Source organism: Vanacampus margaritifer, chromosome 2, assembly GCF_051991255.1.
Source record: "Vanacampus margaritifer isolate UIUO_Vmar chromosome 2, RoL_Vmar_1.0, whole genome shotgun sequence".
Classification (NCBI taxonomy): domain Eukaryota; kingdom Metazoa; phylum Chordata; class Actinopteri; order Syngnathiformes; family Syngnathidae; genus Vanacampus; species Vanacampus margaritifer.
The window spans coordinates 22,611,316-22,631,352 of NC_135433.1; the positions used below are offsets into that span (position 1 = coordinate 22,611,316).

Consider the following 20,037-nt stretch of genomic DNA (forward strand, 5'->3'; position numbering starts at 1 on the left):
CTAACTTTGCACGCAAAACCCAGCAACATTTCAAAAGCTTCTTCCCTCTTGCCATTAAGTCCCTAAACAATGGACTCAATTCCATAGTGGCTTTTTGTGAATTGTTTGCCGATTTTGCACATCCCTTTGTGACAGTATTGATTATTGTAGCTTCAGTGCTGATTAATATTCTACACCAGCAGACACTGGCTCAAGGACTTATGCATTATTGCACATTTGTTGTATCATAATTACAGCACTACTGTGATTACTTTAAATTGTGCATTGACATCTGACAACTGTCACTGCATTGTAAGTACTATCACTACTGGTCACCTATTTTCCCTCTATTTTTTCTCTCCGCAACACTTGCACAGCGGTCATTGTTGGGTACTAAAGCACCAATGGGGGTTACTGTAAATTACGTAAAGATTTACTGTAACAGTTTGCGTCACATCCTAAGATGTATTGTGCTTTTGTTCTGCAATACTTGAGAGGCTCATACTACCGGAGACAAATTCCTTGTGTATTTCTACATTCTTGGCCAATAAAGATGATTCTGATTTTGAAAACAATAATATATTAACAAAATAAAAAATGTATGAAAAACATTCAAGATTGTCTGGCAACCAGTTCAGGATGTACCCCGCCTATTCCCCGAAGCCAGCTGAGATAGGCTCCAGCACCCCCCCGCGACCCTTGTAAAGACAAGCGGTTAAGAAAATGGATGGATGGAAAAAACATCAATTAACTCATTCACTGCCATTGACGGCTATAGATGTCAAAAATTCATTTGAACTATATTAGTTTCACATTTTTCCACTTTTGTTACCAAGAGTATGAAAACCTAGAATTTTTTTTATTGCATTTATAAAATTTGTGATTAATCGATTAATTACAATTTTAAAAATTTAATCGTCAGACGCTCCTAATTTGTTATAATCTTTTCTCTTTTTTTTTTAAATTAGGGGCATTAAGCGATTAAAATTTTTAATTGTAATTAATCACATGACTTCACTAGTTAACTCAAGATTAATCACAAATTTCATTCTGTTCTAAATGTACAATACATTTTTTTCTAGGTTTTCATACTCTTGTTAACAAAAGTGGAAAAAAAATTTAAACTAATAGTTCAAATTCATTTTTTATGTCTATAGCCGTCAATGGCAGTGAATGAGTTAATCATAAAAATATTGATGATGATACAACTATCCTTTCATCACCATTACCTACTACTAATTGTTATTATTTAGAATAGGCCTACATAACAAAACTTATTTCTTTCTTTTTTTACAAAATACCCCAAAAAATGTTTATGAATAACAATGCTATTGACAACAAAGTTATGATTTTTATTCATATAATAATAATGATAATAATAATAATTATTATTATAATAATATAATTATAATAATATAATAATAATAAGGGCTGATTTTTCAGACCGATACTGATTTGTAACTCGAGTAGTCACCGATACTGACACCAAATATTGATACCACTATTACATAAGATCCGCCCCCCCTCCCAAAAAAGACGAAAAAGACCTTTATATTCCAAAAATAAAATTGCATGAAATTAATGGCAATTTATTATTCCTCTAATTTATAGTTCCTGATCGTTAAGGGGCCACAAGAGAGTGGCCGATATTGGTATTGATTACTGTTGCCTTACCTTAAAACAAGGTTGGTATCGGCACCGATAACTGGTATCAGTACTCACCATCCCTACTAAAATAATAATAATGATAATACTAAATTTTAAAACAAATTTAGTATTCTAATTTCCACTGTCAAATCCACATACCTACACATGCCTCCCCTACAAGCGCAAAGGCGCACGTGTGCACACGCAGTCGGAGATGCAGTGATTAATTGTGACTGTTGGGGCTCTGCAGCTAATCTCCTTGGCGTTGCGTTTAATTAAAGGCGCCGTCTGAAGTTATTACTCTGTTTACATATTCCTCTGTTTACCACCACCACACGATCGATGCCACTGGGCCCACAGGTGACAGACACTCTAATCACTGGGCTCCGTAGACAGCAGCCCCCCCAAAACCCACCCACTTTGCAACACACACACACACACACTGCATCATATGCAATGCAACTGTAAGAGTTGCATCCCACAGGAGGTCATCAGAGGGTGGGATCGACGCTGACGAGATCGAGTGCTGATTTCACAAACTCATTAAATGCAGCTGTGATAAGCCACACTTGTTTTCCACACATACGACAATGATGAAGTGCGAGGCAAACTTTATTCTCGGTTACCTGATGCTGACGCTGGGGTCGTGGGTGACGCCGCAGGCCATAACCGCCTTGGTCCCCTTGATGACACTCTGGTCCTGCGGCGGCTTGGTGATCCGGGTGCGGGCTACACGCACACACACACACACACACACACACACATACACACGCGCACACACGGAGGGTGGGTGAGAGGGGAGCGTTTTATTGGATTGGACTGTAATGCATTCTGATTCAATGTGTGCCTTAGTCCAAGTAAGTCGACTACTTTACATTATTTTCAAAGACATTCCAAGATGAACCCAATAAAGGCAATAGTCAAAATAATGAGACCCCAAATTGTAACACTTTTAGCAACATTTCTTATTAGAGTATTTATGTCACAGCTTTGCAACCTTCTTTCGCCAGCCAACGAGTGTTTCACAAGCTAGCCGAGGACCAGTTAGCTTTGTCAAAAAAGTGAAGTGGGATAAGTGAATCTCGATTGCGACGTTAGCTTCTTGTGTTCTTGTGCAGATTTATATGCTAGCTTCTCACTCTAGCTAATGAGTGGCTAGCTAACTAGCTAACCACACTAGCCAACCATTAGCTGACTGCTGACTAGTTGACTACTTTTGGGTGTGTTGGGAAATGTACTCCAAGTGTTCCACTCGGATCATTCGGAAACTTAAGAGTTACCGTTATTCAAGTGTCTTAATCTGCGGGTACCCAGAGCGCATTTTCAACACTCACATGCTGATAGTAGCGTTACAGCGTCGGATTGAATTTCCAACTGCACCCTGAGTTTGTTGAAAGAGTAACGAATGAATATGTAAACTATTACACTAACTTCTCATGCTAACCATTGTATCGCTATCTGTTAACTTACTGTTTTTTCTAGAAAGAGCACGGAATAAAAATGAAGATTATTATATCTTCTAAGGCTAGCCAGCAACTGGCTACCTGCTGAGTGACTAGTTTTGTAAAAGAGCAGAGCACGGAGTGAAGACGTAGATTGCTACGTTAGCCTCCTATGCTACACATTAACTGGACAGCTGCCTTTCTGTTTAGGAAAGTCAGCGAGTAAAGACGTCACGTATACAACAATGTGCGAGCTACTGATGAACTAGCTACCAACTGACATGCTTTGTAGAAAGAACATCATTTTACTACGCTAGCTTTCTTTGGTGGCTGATGACTGGCTGTGTCGACACACTTGCTCTGTTGAAAGTGTGTTGTAGAGCAAGTGGTACACTGCTAGCCAGGTTGGCTTCTCGCGCTAACCAGCAACTGACGAGCTGCCAACTAACTAGCATCATAAGAGGACCTACTGTATGAGTGAAGATATACAGTAGATAGCTACATTACACTAGCTGCTAATTGGCAAATTTTGTAGAAGGAGTAGACTGCTACATCTAAACATTCCCTGCTAATGATTAGCATTTCGCAGTAGCCGGCTTGCTTTCTGTTTTTTAATGGAATGTTTAACTTTTACAAGCTTTGACAACATATTTCGAATAATTTCCTTCTTACCCCACACCACCAGGTCGGCGGAAGCTTCATCAATGCCTCTGGAGTTGCTGGCCATGCAGGTGTAAGTTCCCGCGTCAGAGAGGTGGGACGGACTGATGAGCAGGCTGCCCGACTCCAGCAAGGTGAACCTGGGCAGCTGGACCGAGCCGCTGGCCAGGACACGCTCACCTGGAAAATGCAGTTACAGTAACTTACGAGTGGTCCACCTTACACGTTTTCAAGTGGCAAAACAGTCGTCTCAAGTAAGCTTCAGATACAGTATGTCAAGTTACCACATTACTGTACTTAAATTGAGGGGTAAAGATTGAGAGAAAGAGAGCAGGGATTTGATTTGCGCACCTTTCTGCCAGGTGATGGCTGGCCGCGGGGCTCCGGAGGTCTCGCAGTGCAGGATGACTGACATGCTGTCAATCACAGCGCTGTCAGCCGGGCCGGCAGTAATGTTGGGAGCGATGCCTGACACACACACACACACACACACACACACAGGTGAAAACACACATACACGTACACTTGATGAGGAAAGAGAGGTGATGATGACAAGCCTAAAAGGAGTCCCCTCTTAACAAAGCAGATGGCAGCTTTAATAGACTTGACGGAAAAAAAGAGAGCGGCATCTGTCAGGTCTCTCATTGCGAGGAAACTGTCAGAGTACCTCTAATGTACTGCTGCTGCTCCATGTGTGCTCAAGTAGCACTTGTTTGAAGGGATCTAATTATGTAACATTTATGCTAATGTTAGCTCGTCTATAGTGTTTCCATTACTTACATATTAGAAGCTAGAGGACTTTTGTTAAACAAAATTATATGGCTTGGTTGAGAATGATAGTGTTTAAACATATAAGGTTTAATTATCTTTTGTTTAAAGTGCCAAATTGTATTTTTGCAAGAAAAAAAAACAACAACTTAGCTTTATTGGCAAAAATTTGCAATTGCATAAGGACTACAGTAATTTAGCCAATTTCACGAAACTATATATTTTTAGTTTTTTTTTAAGAAGAAAAAGCCCCAAAATGTTACTATAATTTGTTGTATGTGCCACACTTGTATAGAAAGGATATTCTGATTAATAATGATTTGTGGAATATAAGTTAATCAAAAAAATCCAGCAGTTTATATCTACCTCAGTGGGCGGACATTTTGACACTTGCTGTCAACTGAAAATGACATCACAGTTGCTCAGGCAATGAGCTATCACATCTCAGCTTTAGAAAACGGGTGAGTTGTGACTGGTTGTTACCGGAGCAACTGTGATGTCATTTTCAGTCGACAGCAAAGGGCAAAATGGCCGCCCACTGAAATGGATAAAAACGGGTTTTTATCTGGATGTTGTGGCTTCATTCATATTTCACAAAAGCATTAGTCAGAATACCGTGTTTAGACTAGTGGGGATGCATAGAGCATATTATTGTAAAGAACATTTGGGTTGACTTCCCGAAAATAAAATCTGAAAATAAAAATGTTAATATTACAAGAAAACTACTGTATTACAAAATAAAAATGACTGTATTACAAGAATAAAGTGTTTTGTGAAAAGTGTATTTTTATGGGAAAAGGTCAAAATATTTTGTGAAAATTTTTCAACTTAATGATATAAAGTCATATTGCAAGAAAAACTCTTTGAGGAAAAAGTTATATTATGAGGGAAAAAAATGTGGATTTTTTCTTTTTAACCTGAATAAGTTTTATTTTTGATAAAGAATGTTGGAATATTATTAAAAAACAAAACAAAACTTGTAATATAGGAAAAAGCTGAGAAATTTATTGTTTTTAAGTTCATGACAATGAAATACCTTTTTTTTTTTATGTAAAAAGTTAAACTATTAACCCCCAAAATGTAACTTTATTAGAATGAAGACATTTATATATAGATTAGTGTTGTTCCAATAACGTTTTTTGGCCCCCGATTCCGATACCCAGCTTTGCAGTATCGTCCAATGCTGGTACCATACCGACACCTAAGTTTTTTTTTTCTCAACATGAAAAAGCTGCCTTGCCCTTGGTTTAGAGCATTCAAGGGCCAATAGGATATCTTGGGTTGGCATGCAGTGATCACGTCACACATCAGTAAATGTCGTGCATGAGCAAGACACAAGATGCTGCATCCAAAGTCCTATATTAGCGTCAGAATTAATGGTATTGGCATGTTACTTGTTAGTACTCACCGATACCGATACCACTGTTTTAATGCAGTACCGGGGCCTCTGCCGATACCAGTATCGGTATCGGAACAACACTATTATAGATGTTAAAAAAGGTTGTAATTTAATAGGGCTGGGAATCGATTCTAATTTTCTCAATCAATTCAATTTCAATTCACAAGAGTTCATTTCGATTCGATTTTTTTCCAATTCGATTCACCTCACTTCAATCCGATATTGATTAATTATGGAACATCAATTTTTCTTAACCCCTGGGCGTTATTTGTCCATTTTCTGGCTTTTTTTCTGTTTTTCATCAAAGAAAAAGCATTTGAAAAAAATACACTAGGGACCTGACATTTTACCAGGATTGTTTAAAAATGTAGAAGTTCAAATTGGCGCCATGCTGTAATTTATAATTATTACTAAACAGGAGGGAGAGATTCACACGAAGTTGTTGTAATAATGCCCGATTTTGGCTCATTGACTCCCATTATAAATCACAGTTTTTGTTATGCTGTAAACCTGATGCGTTATAATGCATTTTCCGTGATTACTGATGCAATCGCTTCTTTGACGAGTCATAAAAATGAAAATAGAGGAATTTGTGTGTTTAGAGTGTTAACACAAAAATCCACTAGGTGGCGCCAAAGGCTAATCAATGAATACAAAATGCATGCATAAAAAAATTATTTTGTTATGAGTTATGGACTTGTTTGAGCCTCTAACTATGTCATATGAAATATATAAATTATTCTTTTATTTTATATATATATATATACACCATAGTTAGTCTTGCTATTAGCATAATACTGCTATTGTTGTCCATAGGGGGCATTAAAAAAATAAATAAAAATAAAAACTATATATGTGTAGATAGGTCTGATGCCACTGAACATTTTGAGTGGTTGAAAGTGAAAAAATATTCATAAATGACTAAGTTATCTCACTTCAAAGGAAATGCCAGATTTTGGCAAAATGACAAGAGTTTTGTGCCATTCAGAAAAATGCCATTGTGAAAAACTGGGCATGCATAAAAAAATTATATTGTTATGACTTATGGACTTATTCAAGCCTCTAAATATGTCATATGAAATATTCAAATTAGACCTTTATTTTTTCCTTTATACAGCATAGTTAATTTTGCTGTTAGCATAATACTGCTATTATTGTCCATAGAGGGCATTAAAAAAAACTTTTTTTTTAAACTATATATGAATAGATAGGTCTGATGCCAGTGAACATTTTGAGCGGTTGAAAGTGAAAAAAATATTCATAAATGACTAAGTTATCACACTTCAAAGGAAATGCCAGATTTTGGCAAAAATTACAAGAATTTAATCAAACTATAATAACACCCAGGGGTTGTTTAAACATCGAGGACATGATAAATAAAAAGTCCACAAACATTAAATTACCAATTAAATTTAGCAGTAAATGGTTAAATGATTTAGTTTATTAATGAAAGTAACGTGTTATAATCACTTAAGTCTCACATAAACATTGACATCAACAAGGACGAGCCAAAAATGATTTCTTCACAACTAAACAAAGGTACTGTATACATATTTTGGTGTAGGTTTATGTTAAGTATGGTGACTCACAATTGAACATCATGCTTACAAAAGAAAAAAAGTACTGACTGGTGACAGCGAGGTAGGTGTTGGTCTGGATCTCTCCGGCCAGATTGCGGGCGAAGCACTGGAACATTCCCGTGTCGTCGGGCAGAAGGCCGTTGATCTGCAGGCTGCCTCCCACCAGGATTTTGTACCGGGGTATCTTCAACGGGCTGATGGCCGCGGCATCCTTGTACCAGACGATGTCTGGCTGAGGTGTGCCTGCACACACACACACACACACACACACACACACCCAAAAAAAGTAAACTTCTTTTTTTTTTCATATTGGACTTAACAGCTTGATGAGACACAAAGAGAACAGACCTCGAGCCTGACAGGGGATGTCCACCACCTTCTCCATCTCTGCAGTGATGTGACTCGGTGGCTCTTTCACAAATAAAGGATATTCTGGTACAAGCAGGAAATAAAACAAGCAACTGTTGAGCCATCAACAAATATTTAAAGATACTTTTAAAGCAAAAAAGACAGTTTAAGGGTTACAGAGAAAAGATTTTTTTGAAAGTCGGGATTGGCGAGTATTGATACCCGGCCCTAATTCAAGCAATCGTACTCATGACGGCGCCCTCTTGTTTCCGTTTTACAATCAGGAACTAGAAATTAGAATAGAAAAATATCCATTAATTTCATGCAATTTTAGGGAAAAACGTAATATTGGCGTGTGTAGGTCTTTAGGTCTTTAACATTGTCATTTTATGGGTGGATTTTATGTATCAAAAGTATTAGTGGAATCTGTACTTGTTATCCGTGACTCCTCAAGATTTGTGTACTTACTGGTATCGGTCTGAAAAAAGATTGTATCAAACAACCCTAAAAAAGTAATGCTATAAGGAAAAAGGCAACATTTTATGGGAAAGAAACTTTTAATATGAAATAATGAATGAAATAACATTGTCAGGAGAAAACGTGTAGTTCCATGAGAAATAATGTGCGACAAAAAAAAACAACATGAAAGATTTCACATGACTAAAATTTATGATTATGTTATAATATTCTGAATTTTTGTGACAGATTAAAATACAATGAAATACTATCTGGAAAAACAATTTGATGGAATTACATTTATACGACAAAATTATTGATTTTATAAGAAAACAATAATACTGTACATTCTAATATGAGAAAAGGTCGTACTATTGCGGTGAAAAAGATATTATGAAAATAATGTCTCGTATCATTACAAGAAAAAGCAGGACTTTTACAAGAAACTGCCTAACAACAACAACAAAAACCCTGCTGATTTGAGGGTAAAACTGAAATGTATATGAAACTTATTTTTACAAAACATCCACTGGCTTGATGTGAACGCACAATGCAAAAGACCACACAAGGGCTAAGGAAACAAACATCGACATTGTTTTATGTAATTACTAAATTGTTGTTTTGTATTTACTTAGTTGTTTGTGCGGCAAGGGGTGCACACATGAAGGAGCAGCATAAGTCCAAGACTTATCATGATGCACAAACTGTTTCATTCAAGAAATGATGTGCTTACGCTATGTTTTTAGACTAATGCAATTGGAACGGTATTTGTATTGTACGTTGGTAATCCACATGACGACATACATACCGAGCACGTGCAGAAAAGCTCCGGCGGTGACCGAAGGCACGCTGCTGCTGCGGAGCGCCGCTTCGCACTCGTAGTAGCCGCCGTCGCCGATTCTCGGCTGGCTGATGACCAGACGACGGCCGAAATCTCGGATCCCCGCGTGGACCACTGCACCATTTTTCCTCCACGTGATGCTCATTTTGACGAGCGGCCTGCCAGATGATGAAAAAAAAAAAAAAAAAAAGGTGAATTCACTTCCAAGGTTACGCAGTTCCCAGAGTGCAAAGTGGTATGTCCGGCTTCTCATTGAGTCTTTAAATGCAGATAATAGTCAGGAACGTGCAAAATGGAACAGATACCAACTTTCAATGGAAAAGCAACAAAACTCGTGACTGTTAGGGCACCTGCCGTCCCGCCATGAGCCCTGCCCTTCTCGTATTCCCCTTTTGCCTTTTTTTTCTTGTGTGTGTGTGCGTGTGTGTGTGTGCACGCTTGTTGCTGCTAGTTAGGGGAAGGAGGCACAGCTGAGGCAAGGCCAGGTGTCGGTAATCACCACCAACCTACATAAGCCAGCCCTGGACCGCACCCGAGCGCCAGATCGGCTTGTTGCTCAGTCAGTCGAATCTAGCGCTTTCGTCACAGTGTAAAGTGCTTTGTTGCTCACCCGTTTGTCTACTCTTGCCCAGGTCGTCCCCAATTCGCTCCAGTTGTGTCTGGACTCTCGTCTGCCAACCTGCTCCCCTGCCTGCCTGCTCTCCTGTTCCCCGGATGCCGCGCCTCCTGCTTGGACACTATTCTGTGCCTCCCTGACTAATTGTGGGCTCATTAAACTGCCCGCACGCTAACCTGCCTCTGCTTTTGTGTCTGCAAAAGTGACCCACAAAATAGCTGATACAGTGGTGAAGGTCAAAGATAGATAGATAGATAGATAGATAGATGGATGGATATATAGAGAAAGATACTGTGTGTGTGTGTGTGTGTGTGTGTGTGTGTGTGTATGTGTATATATATATATATATATATAGCGAGAGAAATGAACTAACATGTGTGGACTGACCAAAATGTATAGATTTTTGAAAAAATATATGAAATTTGCCAAATTGTGACTTGTGAGGTTTAGGCATGTAAGGTTAAATGGGAGTCTGCACACATCGGCCACCATTTCAAGTGCCTCTGATGAACTCCAAATAAAATTAAGCTGTTGTGGTAGGCTTTTCTTTTTTTTTTCCTGCTTGTTACCAGAGGCCTTGAAGATTTTGTGCAAGAGCTTCTGAAATTGTCTAAAATATGTGTTTGCATGTGTGTGCGCTACCTGGCGTTGGCGACGCACTCGAAGATGGCTTCATTCCTCCCCACGGTCACGCTTGTGTTCTTGGGGGGGACGATGATGGAGGGGGCGATGGGATCCGCCGGTCCTCCCACATCTATCCCACACACACACGACCAAAAAAATCCATAAAGCATTCAGCAGGTGAAATTAAACGCGCGTGTGTGTCATCGAGCACGACCACATACAAGCATCCTGACATTTCGTCACTATTCCCAGCTGTTATTAACAAGGCCTGTCTTTACTTTGCACTTTTCTCCCTTCCTCTTCGTGCTGCTGGTCTTCCCCTCGGTGCAAACGACGATTCCTGTGCTGGTTGCTGGTCCAAGTGTTAGAAGCCATTATGTAGCATAATTGAGACAAACACACACGGCGATTAAATGCAGCGCCATCACTCAGCGCCTTTCAGCGCGCCTCCGACCGACAATCAATTCGCTGCCCTCAATCAGTGATCTCTCTCCTGATCTCGTCTCATTTTCTACCGCCTCCCCAGAGTGACCACCCCACAACCCCCCACCCCACTCCCGACAGCCAATGATGTGTTTGAGATGACTGAGTACATGTGACTTGTTTGATGAGAGGTTAAAGGAGCTTTTTCCTTTAAAAGTTATACAGGAATGGAAATGTGCCTTTTAAAGCAGACATGCAAAATGAAATAAAATACAGCATGACTTGGAAACTATGCTGTCAGATGCACAGTTTCGTAACCAAATCGATGAAAAGAAATGCGTTTGTAAAGCGAATGAAAACAACATAAAATACAAAAAGAAATTGAAATTTTAAAAAATTGTCAAAGAGGGAAACTTATTTTTTGTATAATTAAGTAGTTAAGTATTTTAGATAAAGTAATTATGTGCTTGAAAGAGGGAAGATTTCTTTTAAAGGGAAATGAAAGTGAATCAAGAAACAACCAATCAATGCAGCTGTTGATACAATATACTGTGCGTGCTGATTGTGGCACATGTACACGTTGCCTGCACTGCAATTATGTCGACAACTTCACCTCACAGTTAAGAAATTAGCCGATGATCCTGTTAGCTAATTCTAACATGTGCATCCAATAAAACCCATTGCAGCTCTGCTTACCTTGTGGGAATTGCCACCTATTAAGCATCCAGAGTCTCAGCTCCAGTATTTGTATTAGGGGTTGAACCACTACAAAGTGGAAGTTGATTAATCGATGATGTCAAAGTTTCGGATACCACGCCACAGCAAGAAATAACAAGTACATGCTGACCTGATGAAGTTTGACAGTCATCAACTAAGCATGTTTAATCGAAATTCCCATGACCAATTTGAACTGCTGCCAAATATGTGAAGTGGATCCAGCACAAACTTCCACAAGTAAATTGCAATTTGAGCTTATTAGAAACTTGGCGGCAACCCGGCCGGGCTGTCTCTTTAAATAAGATTGACTTATTTAACGGCACAGCAGACGAGAGGTGCTTCATGTTTTGATTGATCCAAGTGGGCTAATTAGGTTATTTTGTACTATGAAAGCTTTTCAGCATCCTATTTAACCCTCCTTTTAAGTGAACCCCTTTACTATTTATAACCACGATTAAAACCAGTCATCAGGATGATTACAAATTAGGGAAAAAAGTGAAAAATGTCCTGTAAAATGATGATAAACTATTAATAATCAACTAGTCTAGTACAAGTACTTGTATAAAATTAAAGAAAAACTACAACTTCAGATTTTTGATATTCCATTTTTTTCTGCTAAAAAAATGATCATATTTTTGCTTCCAATTGTCCAATTAATTCTTCAGATATATAAAAAAAAAAACATGCACGCATTTGCTCATTTCCCTTCATCATATTTTACATTGTAACGAGTAGCGGCAGTGCCGTTGTGTTACATGAATTGGAGTTAGTTGATCAAGTTCCAACTGTCTGTGAAGCCATGGAGGTGTCCACCGAAAAAATCATCAGTGATGTTATTGATTAATTGACGTGAACTCAACTATCATCAGTTTACTATCAACTACAAACAAATCTGAAGTTGTGATCCTTGAAAATTCAAAAACTCTCAAATAACCCAGAAAATAATTGAATCCCTCAGAAATCAATAAAAATAATTTAAAACATGATGTAATGGTAGCACCGAAATCCCCCCCCCCCCAAAAAAATGTATGTATAAAAATAAATAGAAATACATATTTATGCCTCACTACTGTTTTTCTTGTTATGTCTTTACCCTGTAAATAACAATATAGTGTCTGTAGGCCATTTGATTTTACATCAGCAAGTTTTTGTGAATTCATGAACCCAGAAAGATATTATGAAGAACAAGTGTGTGTTTTAAAAGGAACCCCGACTATCATGACAAGTTTGCTCTATATTATTTATTTGGTTGTTACTAACATAACATTTCTCAAAAATCATTTCCAGTTTAATACATTTTGTAGAAACTTTATTTGGACGTACATTGTTATTTATACGTCGCAACGCATTCAGTGCGTAGCGACGTAGAATGGCGGCGGGCTCTCTGTGAAACGCTTCTAAAGAAAGCAAGGTAAGCCTCGTAGCGTTCCTAAAGGGACGATCAAAACTCTTGAATGCGTCTGGTGAATGACGAGAGGACGGCGTGGGGGAGGTTGACTCTCCCGATCGCATGTTGTTTCTTTAGGAACGCTACGAGGCTTAACTTACTGACGTAAATAACAATGGTGGCGTACGTCCAAATAAAGTTCCAACAAAAATGTATCAAACTGGAAATGATTTTTGAAAAATTAATCTCATAGTTGTTAGTAACAACCAAACAAATAATATAGAGCAAACTTGTCAAGACAGTTGGAGTTCAGCTCTTCTGAGGTTGTTGCGTAGAAGTGCGAGCTGTTCCGATTTTTTTTTTGTCCCTCTTGTGTCGTTAAATAAGCCCGCCAAAATATTGCAAACAGTTGTACACTAAAGCTTCTCCATACGTTACATACTGTATAGCTCCTGATAATTTACTTAATGTGTTGCCATGGCTTCACATTACCCTTACAGAACACATGGCACATTAATTAAACAGAGCTTATAAATTAAGCCCTAAAGTGTTTGTGGGTGACACAAACAAAAGCCTCCGTTCGACTCCAGCTCCTTTTATTGTGACAGGCTGCCTGACAGTAATGAACGTGGGGCAGTAGTTTATAAAGTCTCGGCGTGGAGAAGAGCTCAAGTGTGTAATCTCCTAATTAAATGGGAGACGACAACGAGCTGAACCACCAGGTAAAGTCTTACTTATGAATGTCAGCGTACTATTTACACCTGCCCGTGTCAAAGGAGAGTTTAGGTGCATTGTTTATCTACGTTCCATTTCATATACAGAGGCACCTCGACTTTCGAGTATTTGGAAATACGACGGCGTCATTCGCCTTGAGTTGGAAGCAGAAATTTCAGTTATGCTATCGTGGCATGAAACTGCACAACAAGCAGCAATTTGGCAGATAGTGAACAATTCTTCAAAAAATAACATCACTTCAAGCTGGTAATAGCCACTCCCACTCGAGTTTATAATAAAAGTCAATATAAAACAAAGAACTACACGTTCATGTGTATCTAACCATGAAACAACAACATTAACTCTGTCTTTAAAGCTGAAATATGTCGTCTTGAAGCTGCTATCAAGACTTGAATATAGCCTCACTTTGCGCCTCTGCCCAAAGAAATGCCCCCAGCTCAATAACACGCCTGCACAGTGCTACGCTAAGGCAGCTGCATTGCTAGCTATATCGCTAACATGATTTATTCATGATTAGTATTATTATAGATTAGTATTCCCAAAAATGAAATGTTACTGGTTTGAACTAAAACATAAACATACTGTAAGTAGTAGCCTACCAGAGAGGGAAGGATTAAAAAAAAAAATAAAAAATTATTGTCAGGACATACAAACAGTTTTAACAAGTATTTTGTTGTATTTTTATTAGTGTTATTCCGATACCGATACTGGTATCAGCAGAGGCCCTAATACTGCATTAAAACAGTGGTATCGGTATCGGTGAGTACAGACGCTCCCCTACTTACGAACATTCAAGTTGCGAACAACGGTACATACGAACATTTCTGCGCGTACAGTATGTCGAAAAATGTTTGGAAAGAAATGCTGTAAGTTAGATTTTGTATTGCGCGTAGTGCTTCTTTCCGCCGCTAATACCGACGATTGGCGCTGTGAGAGCTCATTGGAGGCTGAGCAACGTGGCGAGGAGGAGGAGGAAGAAAACGCCGGTCCCCATGAAGCAGGAAATAACTTTTGAAGCCGATTCCAGCGACGACGAAGAATCTCTCATGATATAAAATCCTCCTCTTCCTCCTCCTCCATCATCTCCTTAAGCATTGAGTACATCTTCCAAAAGTAAGTTAAACTTCATTTTATTTATCTTATTACATACATGTACATACTGTGTGTGTCTCTCTCGCTCTCTCTCTCTAACATACGTAGTACAGTACAGTACTGTACGTATTCTCTCCATTTTATTAAGTTTTTTTCAGTACAAACCAATGCAGGTTACTTGTACAAGCCTTAAACATACTTATATAAACCTTCAATATACTTATATAGGCTTTAAACATAAATTATAATAGAAAATATAGCACTGAAGCAACTTACGAACAAATTCACCTTACGAACGATCGTCCGGAACGTAACTCGTTCGTAAGGTGGGAAGCGTCTGTACTAACAAGTAACATGCCGATACCATTAATTCTGACGCAGCATCTTCTGTCTTGCTCATGCATGACATTTAACTGATGTGTGACGTGTTCACTGCATGCCGAGCTAACATATCCTATTGGCCCTTGAATGCTCTGAACCAAAGGCAGGACAGCTTTTTCATGTTGAGAAGAAAAAAAAACCTTATGTATCGGTATGGTATCGGCATCGGCCAATACTGCAAAGCTGGGTATCGGAATCGGTATTGGGGGCCAAAAAATGGTCACACAAATTTTTATCACTGCCAATTTCACAAATGTTAGCCATTTTAGAGCATTTTGACAAAATGCAGCCCTTTTCCCCAGTGGACTTACAAACTGCTGATCTCAAATCTAAAATGTGGGATTGATGTCATCTGCTGGTAGTTTAGCATCAGTACAGTTGTTTCCAAGTTTGAAATATAAAGTGGAACAGCATCATACGCTCCCCCACCCATCCTAGTTGAAAATACATCATTGCTAAGCACTGTACGCTTGTCAAAGGCAGTGAATGATTAATGCTAACACAATGCAAGACACTGGCTAATGGAACTAGCACCAGAGTCGAATTTGGAGGCGGCATCTCGTTACTCCCTTTCTCTACCCTCACACAAACTTCTGGTTTTCATTTCTAAATGTGTGTAGTTTAGATTTTGTGTCCTTGTGTATGTCTTTTACCATGTCATCTACACTTGTGTCATTTTGGATCTTGTTTGAACCTCTTAATTGTCAGACTTCTAAAATTGAGAAATTAAGCTGTTTTTCCCTTGCGCTATTTGTGTTTATTATCTCTAGAGTGTTTAGCTCTTATTGGGTGGAGTTCCTTAGCATTTATTATTGCACTTCCGTTATCTTTCTTTCCTCACAGTTTTTTTTCCCCGTTTAGTATTTGTCATTTACACGCCTAGCTCCTGCCTTGGCTCTGATCATCTGCCTTAGCTGTTTCGTTCCAGTTGCTATTAGTTTTTCCACAGAGGCAGGCTTTCCAGACAGAAGGTCTGTCAATCCACCAATCACGGACGTCCATTTTGTTGATGGGAAACATTGAAAAATAGACGAACTAAGCATTGTCGGAAGTGGGTTTTGTCAATGTAATTTTCAGTCCGTCAATCTAATCGTCAGTCTGCCAATGATGGAATGCACATCTTGCTGACGAATGGCGGATTGACGATTACGATGTCGGCTTGAAATACTGATGGACTGAAAATGACGGAAGGTGTTGACGACTGACGGATGCTCAAAATTCATTGACGCGTCCACCTGTTTTTCCATTTTCTTGGTGTAGATTTTCATTTGTGGTTATTTTTCTTGTTCAGTGTCATGCTCCATTGCTTCAATAAATCATTGTTTGTTTGCTGTTATTTTGTGCGTCTCTGCTTTGGCGTCCAAAGTTCCGCCCGTTACAAAGCATACAACAATTCTCGTAGACATATGTTCTTGATCCTCTGCGAGAAGCGACGAATATGATCACAGCTTAGTTGTGACTAGGGGTGTTAGAAAAAATCGATTGGGCAATAAATATATCGCGATATTACAGCGCGCAATTCTCGAATCGATTCGATATGCTGCCGAATAGTCAAAAACATAAATTTTTTATGGAAATATTCAACAAAGCGTCTTATTACGGATTAGGATTCACACATTAAACATGAAAGAATGTTATATTAATGGAACATTAAGCCTTAATATTTTATTTCAGTGCTGTTCAAACATGAAAGGGATTGCAACCTGTTTGTTAAATGCAGTGGCTCAGTATAAGCCTGAATTTTCAGATAAATAAATACATTTTCATACAAATCTTACAGTGTACATGTACAAGTTTACTGATTAGTATTTTCTAAATTTTAGTTTGAAAAAAATGGCAGTAATCAATTTATAGATTCGTATCGGGATTAATCGGCAACGTATCGAATCGTGATTTATGAATCGTGATACCAATCGAATCGCCAGATACTCGGCAATTCACACCCCTAGTGGTGACGGTCTTCTTCTGTGTTTCATCACTCTACAAGTAGTATGTCTGTATGTATTATACTGCCCCCTGATGAATTATGTTTTTACTGCATGTTTATACAAAGTACAACACTGTACCGTGCTGTTTTTCAGATTAAAAAACATGTTAGAAAATAATGTGCTAGCTGGAAGGAATGAATAACATTTCCATGTGTTTCAAATGGGGAAATGTATTTGAGATATGAGTGTTTTTTAGTTACAAGGATTGTCAAGGAGAAGTGAACTGATAAGTCAAGGCACTGACGAAATGGGGAAAAAAAAGTCAAATGTTTTGTTGGCCTTATCTGTATGCTTCCTTTAGAGAAGGCCACTCCCTGCAAACTGCGCATCTGCATTCCATCCCTCTACAGGATGGCTAAAATGAACAAATGCAGCAGCGGAACTACAAAAAAAAAGAGAGAACGTATTGACTTTCAGATGCTTAACACGCTTGTGTGATCTGCAAGGTCAGGTCTGGTGATGTGCGCTGATATCTGATCTCCACACACCACTGCGTCACGCACACACAGCACGGCACGACAAACACTGACGTGAATCACGGGCTCGAAATGCAAGTCGAACTCCAGCATCACAACACGGTAACAGTCCAGTGACTGGACACTTCATTAAGAACACCCAATGAGATCTAGCTGTCATTTGAAAGCCACATAAACTAACAAAAATCTAAGATAAGTCAGATAAATGTAAGCTTTTACTTAAGCTATGCGGTCACCCATGCATAGTAATTGGAGTCCTTCAAAAATTTACATCAACCAAGATGAATGCAGGCTTTTGCTAAAGTTTACTGTGCATGTGACGTCAATTAAATGGACAGAAATTAACATTAAAAAATGTAGGTTCTAACTTCTGTTTCTACACTCATGTCAATCCCTCAAAAACCTACAAAAATGAAAACTAACTTCCATAAATGCAAGATGTGGATAAAGCTAGGAGTCTGTTTGCATTTGTTAAGATTGAGTCCTCAAAAATACAACAAATATCAAAACTAACACCTATAAATGGCTGTAGATAATGCTATGCAGTTGTCCACATTGATGGATGAATTTCTCAAAACAATCAACTGAAACCCAACAAACAAAAATGGTAGCTCCGGTAAAGCTATCCGGCCGTCCACATATTGTATATAAGATGAATTACACACACACACACACACGAACAACAAAATCCAAACTAATATGTATAAATGTAGGCTTTGCATTAAGCTATGTTACCACCCACATTGTAATGCAATCTCTCTGAAAATGACAACAATCCAAACAATGAAACGGTGGCTCTGGAAAAAGCTATGTTGTCATCGGTATACTTTGTTTGTAATTCAGATGAATTCCTCAAAAATCAACTCAAATCAATACTAACTCATATAAATGCAGGCTCTTGGATAGAGCTATGCAGATGACCACACAGTAATTAGAACCCCTAAAAAAATCGAAATAAATGCAGATCATTGTAGGCTGTGGATGTGGATGACCACAAAGCCGAGAATCCCTCATCAAAAGACAAAACGTTTGTCTACGCCAAGGTAAGCAATGTACTTGTATTATATGTAGAGGAGACCAGGGCTTGTTGTATCATGGGTAAGTTGTCACATTGCAATTTTCTTCTCCACCAGGGGGCGCAACGAAAAAGTGGAATACTAGTTTTGTTCGTATAAATGGCCAAGGGTTGTGTACTGTCTGAGAAGAGACACATTGCACATTGTGAGCTGATATGAGTGGCGGTTATCTGTTTTGCGCAACCCAAAGTAAACATTTTCAACTTCATATATTTTCAAACAGGCATCATGCATACACAAATTCTAATAGCAAATCAAGTGGACTTGTTAGAGGAGAGATTCAGGCAACTTGTCGTGTCTCAGTCACTGCTCTGTTTTAAGCTAACTTTAAACTAGAGCAAGAATTAGTAAACATGCTAGTTTGTGGCAACTTGTCTCAGTCATTTTGGGGTTTCTTGTCACATGTGCAAAAAATGGGCACCTCTGGTTATTTTGTTTATGTATGTCAGAATTGTTCTTCAGATGATAAGTCTGAAGAGTGAGGAAAACAGTTTGCCAGGTTTTGTTTCATTGTTTAAAAACTGATTTTCCAGTTGTTGGAACTACATTATGCCCACATGTCAGGACTGTTTTAAGTTTCATGATGAACCATCCATCCATGAACCAAAATGCTTCAGTTATTTATTTTTAATTCAATTTGTTCTCAAATTTCCAGTTTAAGGGAAGCAAAGCAGGTATTTGAGGCTGAGAGCTATGACCTACATGCCAGCAGTTTCCTTAGCACTTTAATCTATTTAATAATATTTTAGGTAAAAGTTTACTCAATGGCAATGGTACATTTTCAAGATCAATTATAAACAATTTGCCTGGCTGTAAAAACAAACTACAAAAAAAACAAAAAACAGGAGAATAAGGATATTTTAGTCCTTGTTTTATTAGTTGCAAAATCCAGTGTGACATCTTATCCCATATGGTGTGACAACTTAGCCATTGGTGGGGTAACATGTCGTATGTTCACTCCCACTATTTGATGGCTTATAACTCTGCACTGACACAAAGCATGAACATGACATGAATACAAAAAATCAACCTAAGACTTTAGTCTTTCATCTGGTAAACATTTTGTTTCTATATGATGTATTGATTCCCAGAAATATATCAAAAGTGATAAAACTAGCCCCGGTCTTCCCTACCGGTAAATACAGTATATTGTATGCAAATTTGTCTCATCAACGACCTGAAAAAAGAGGCCGGTCATAAACTGAAATAGAAGATGTCAATTTTGGCTTCCGTTATGTCTGTTATAAATGCGTGAAATAAAATTGTGACCTGCCCACAATAAAACCTTTAACAGAGGCCCACCGGCTATAAATCTAATGAAGAGATAAAAAAATACTCGCCTTTTATTTGCACCTTCAGCGAGGCGTCTGTTTATCACGGACGGGCGGCATATTTTCAGACT

The 20,037-nt window shown here is 38.5% G+C and overlaps 1 protein-coding gene across 3 annotated transcripts in view; it reads right to left on the reverse strand.

Annotated features, from left to right (window-relative positions):
• sdk2a (sidekick cell adhesion molecule 2a) overlaps window positions 1-20,037 on the reverse strand; it is a 184,521-nt gene that overhangs the window by 44,933 nt on the left and 119,551 nt on the right. For all 3 annotated transcript variants that reach the window (XM_077558667.1, XM_077558669.1, XM_077558668.1), the window contains exons 6-12: window positions 10,379-10,490; window positions 9,088-9,278; window positions 7,824-7,907; window positions 7,524-7,718; window positions 4,080-4,196; window positions 3,741-3,908; window positions 2,253-2,355 (exon numbers count right to left, since the gene is read on the reverse strand). In XM_077558667.1, the coding sequence (XP_077414793.1) occupies window positions 2,253-2,355; window positions 3,741-3,908; window positions 4,080-4,196; window positions 7,524-7,718; window positions 7,824-7,907; window positions 9,088-9,278; window positions 10,379-10,490 (970 nt within the window). The remainder of the gene's footprint in view (window positions 1-2,252; window positions 2,356-3,740; window positions 3,909-4,079; window positions 4,197-7,523; window positions 7,719-7,823; window positions 7,908-9,087; window positions 9,279-10,378; window positions 10,491-20,037) is intronic.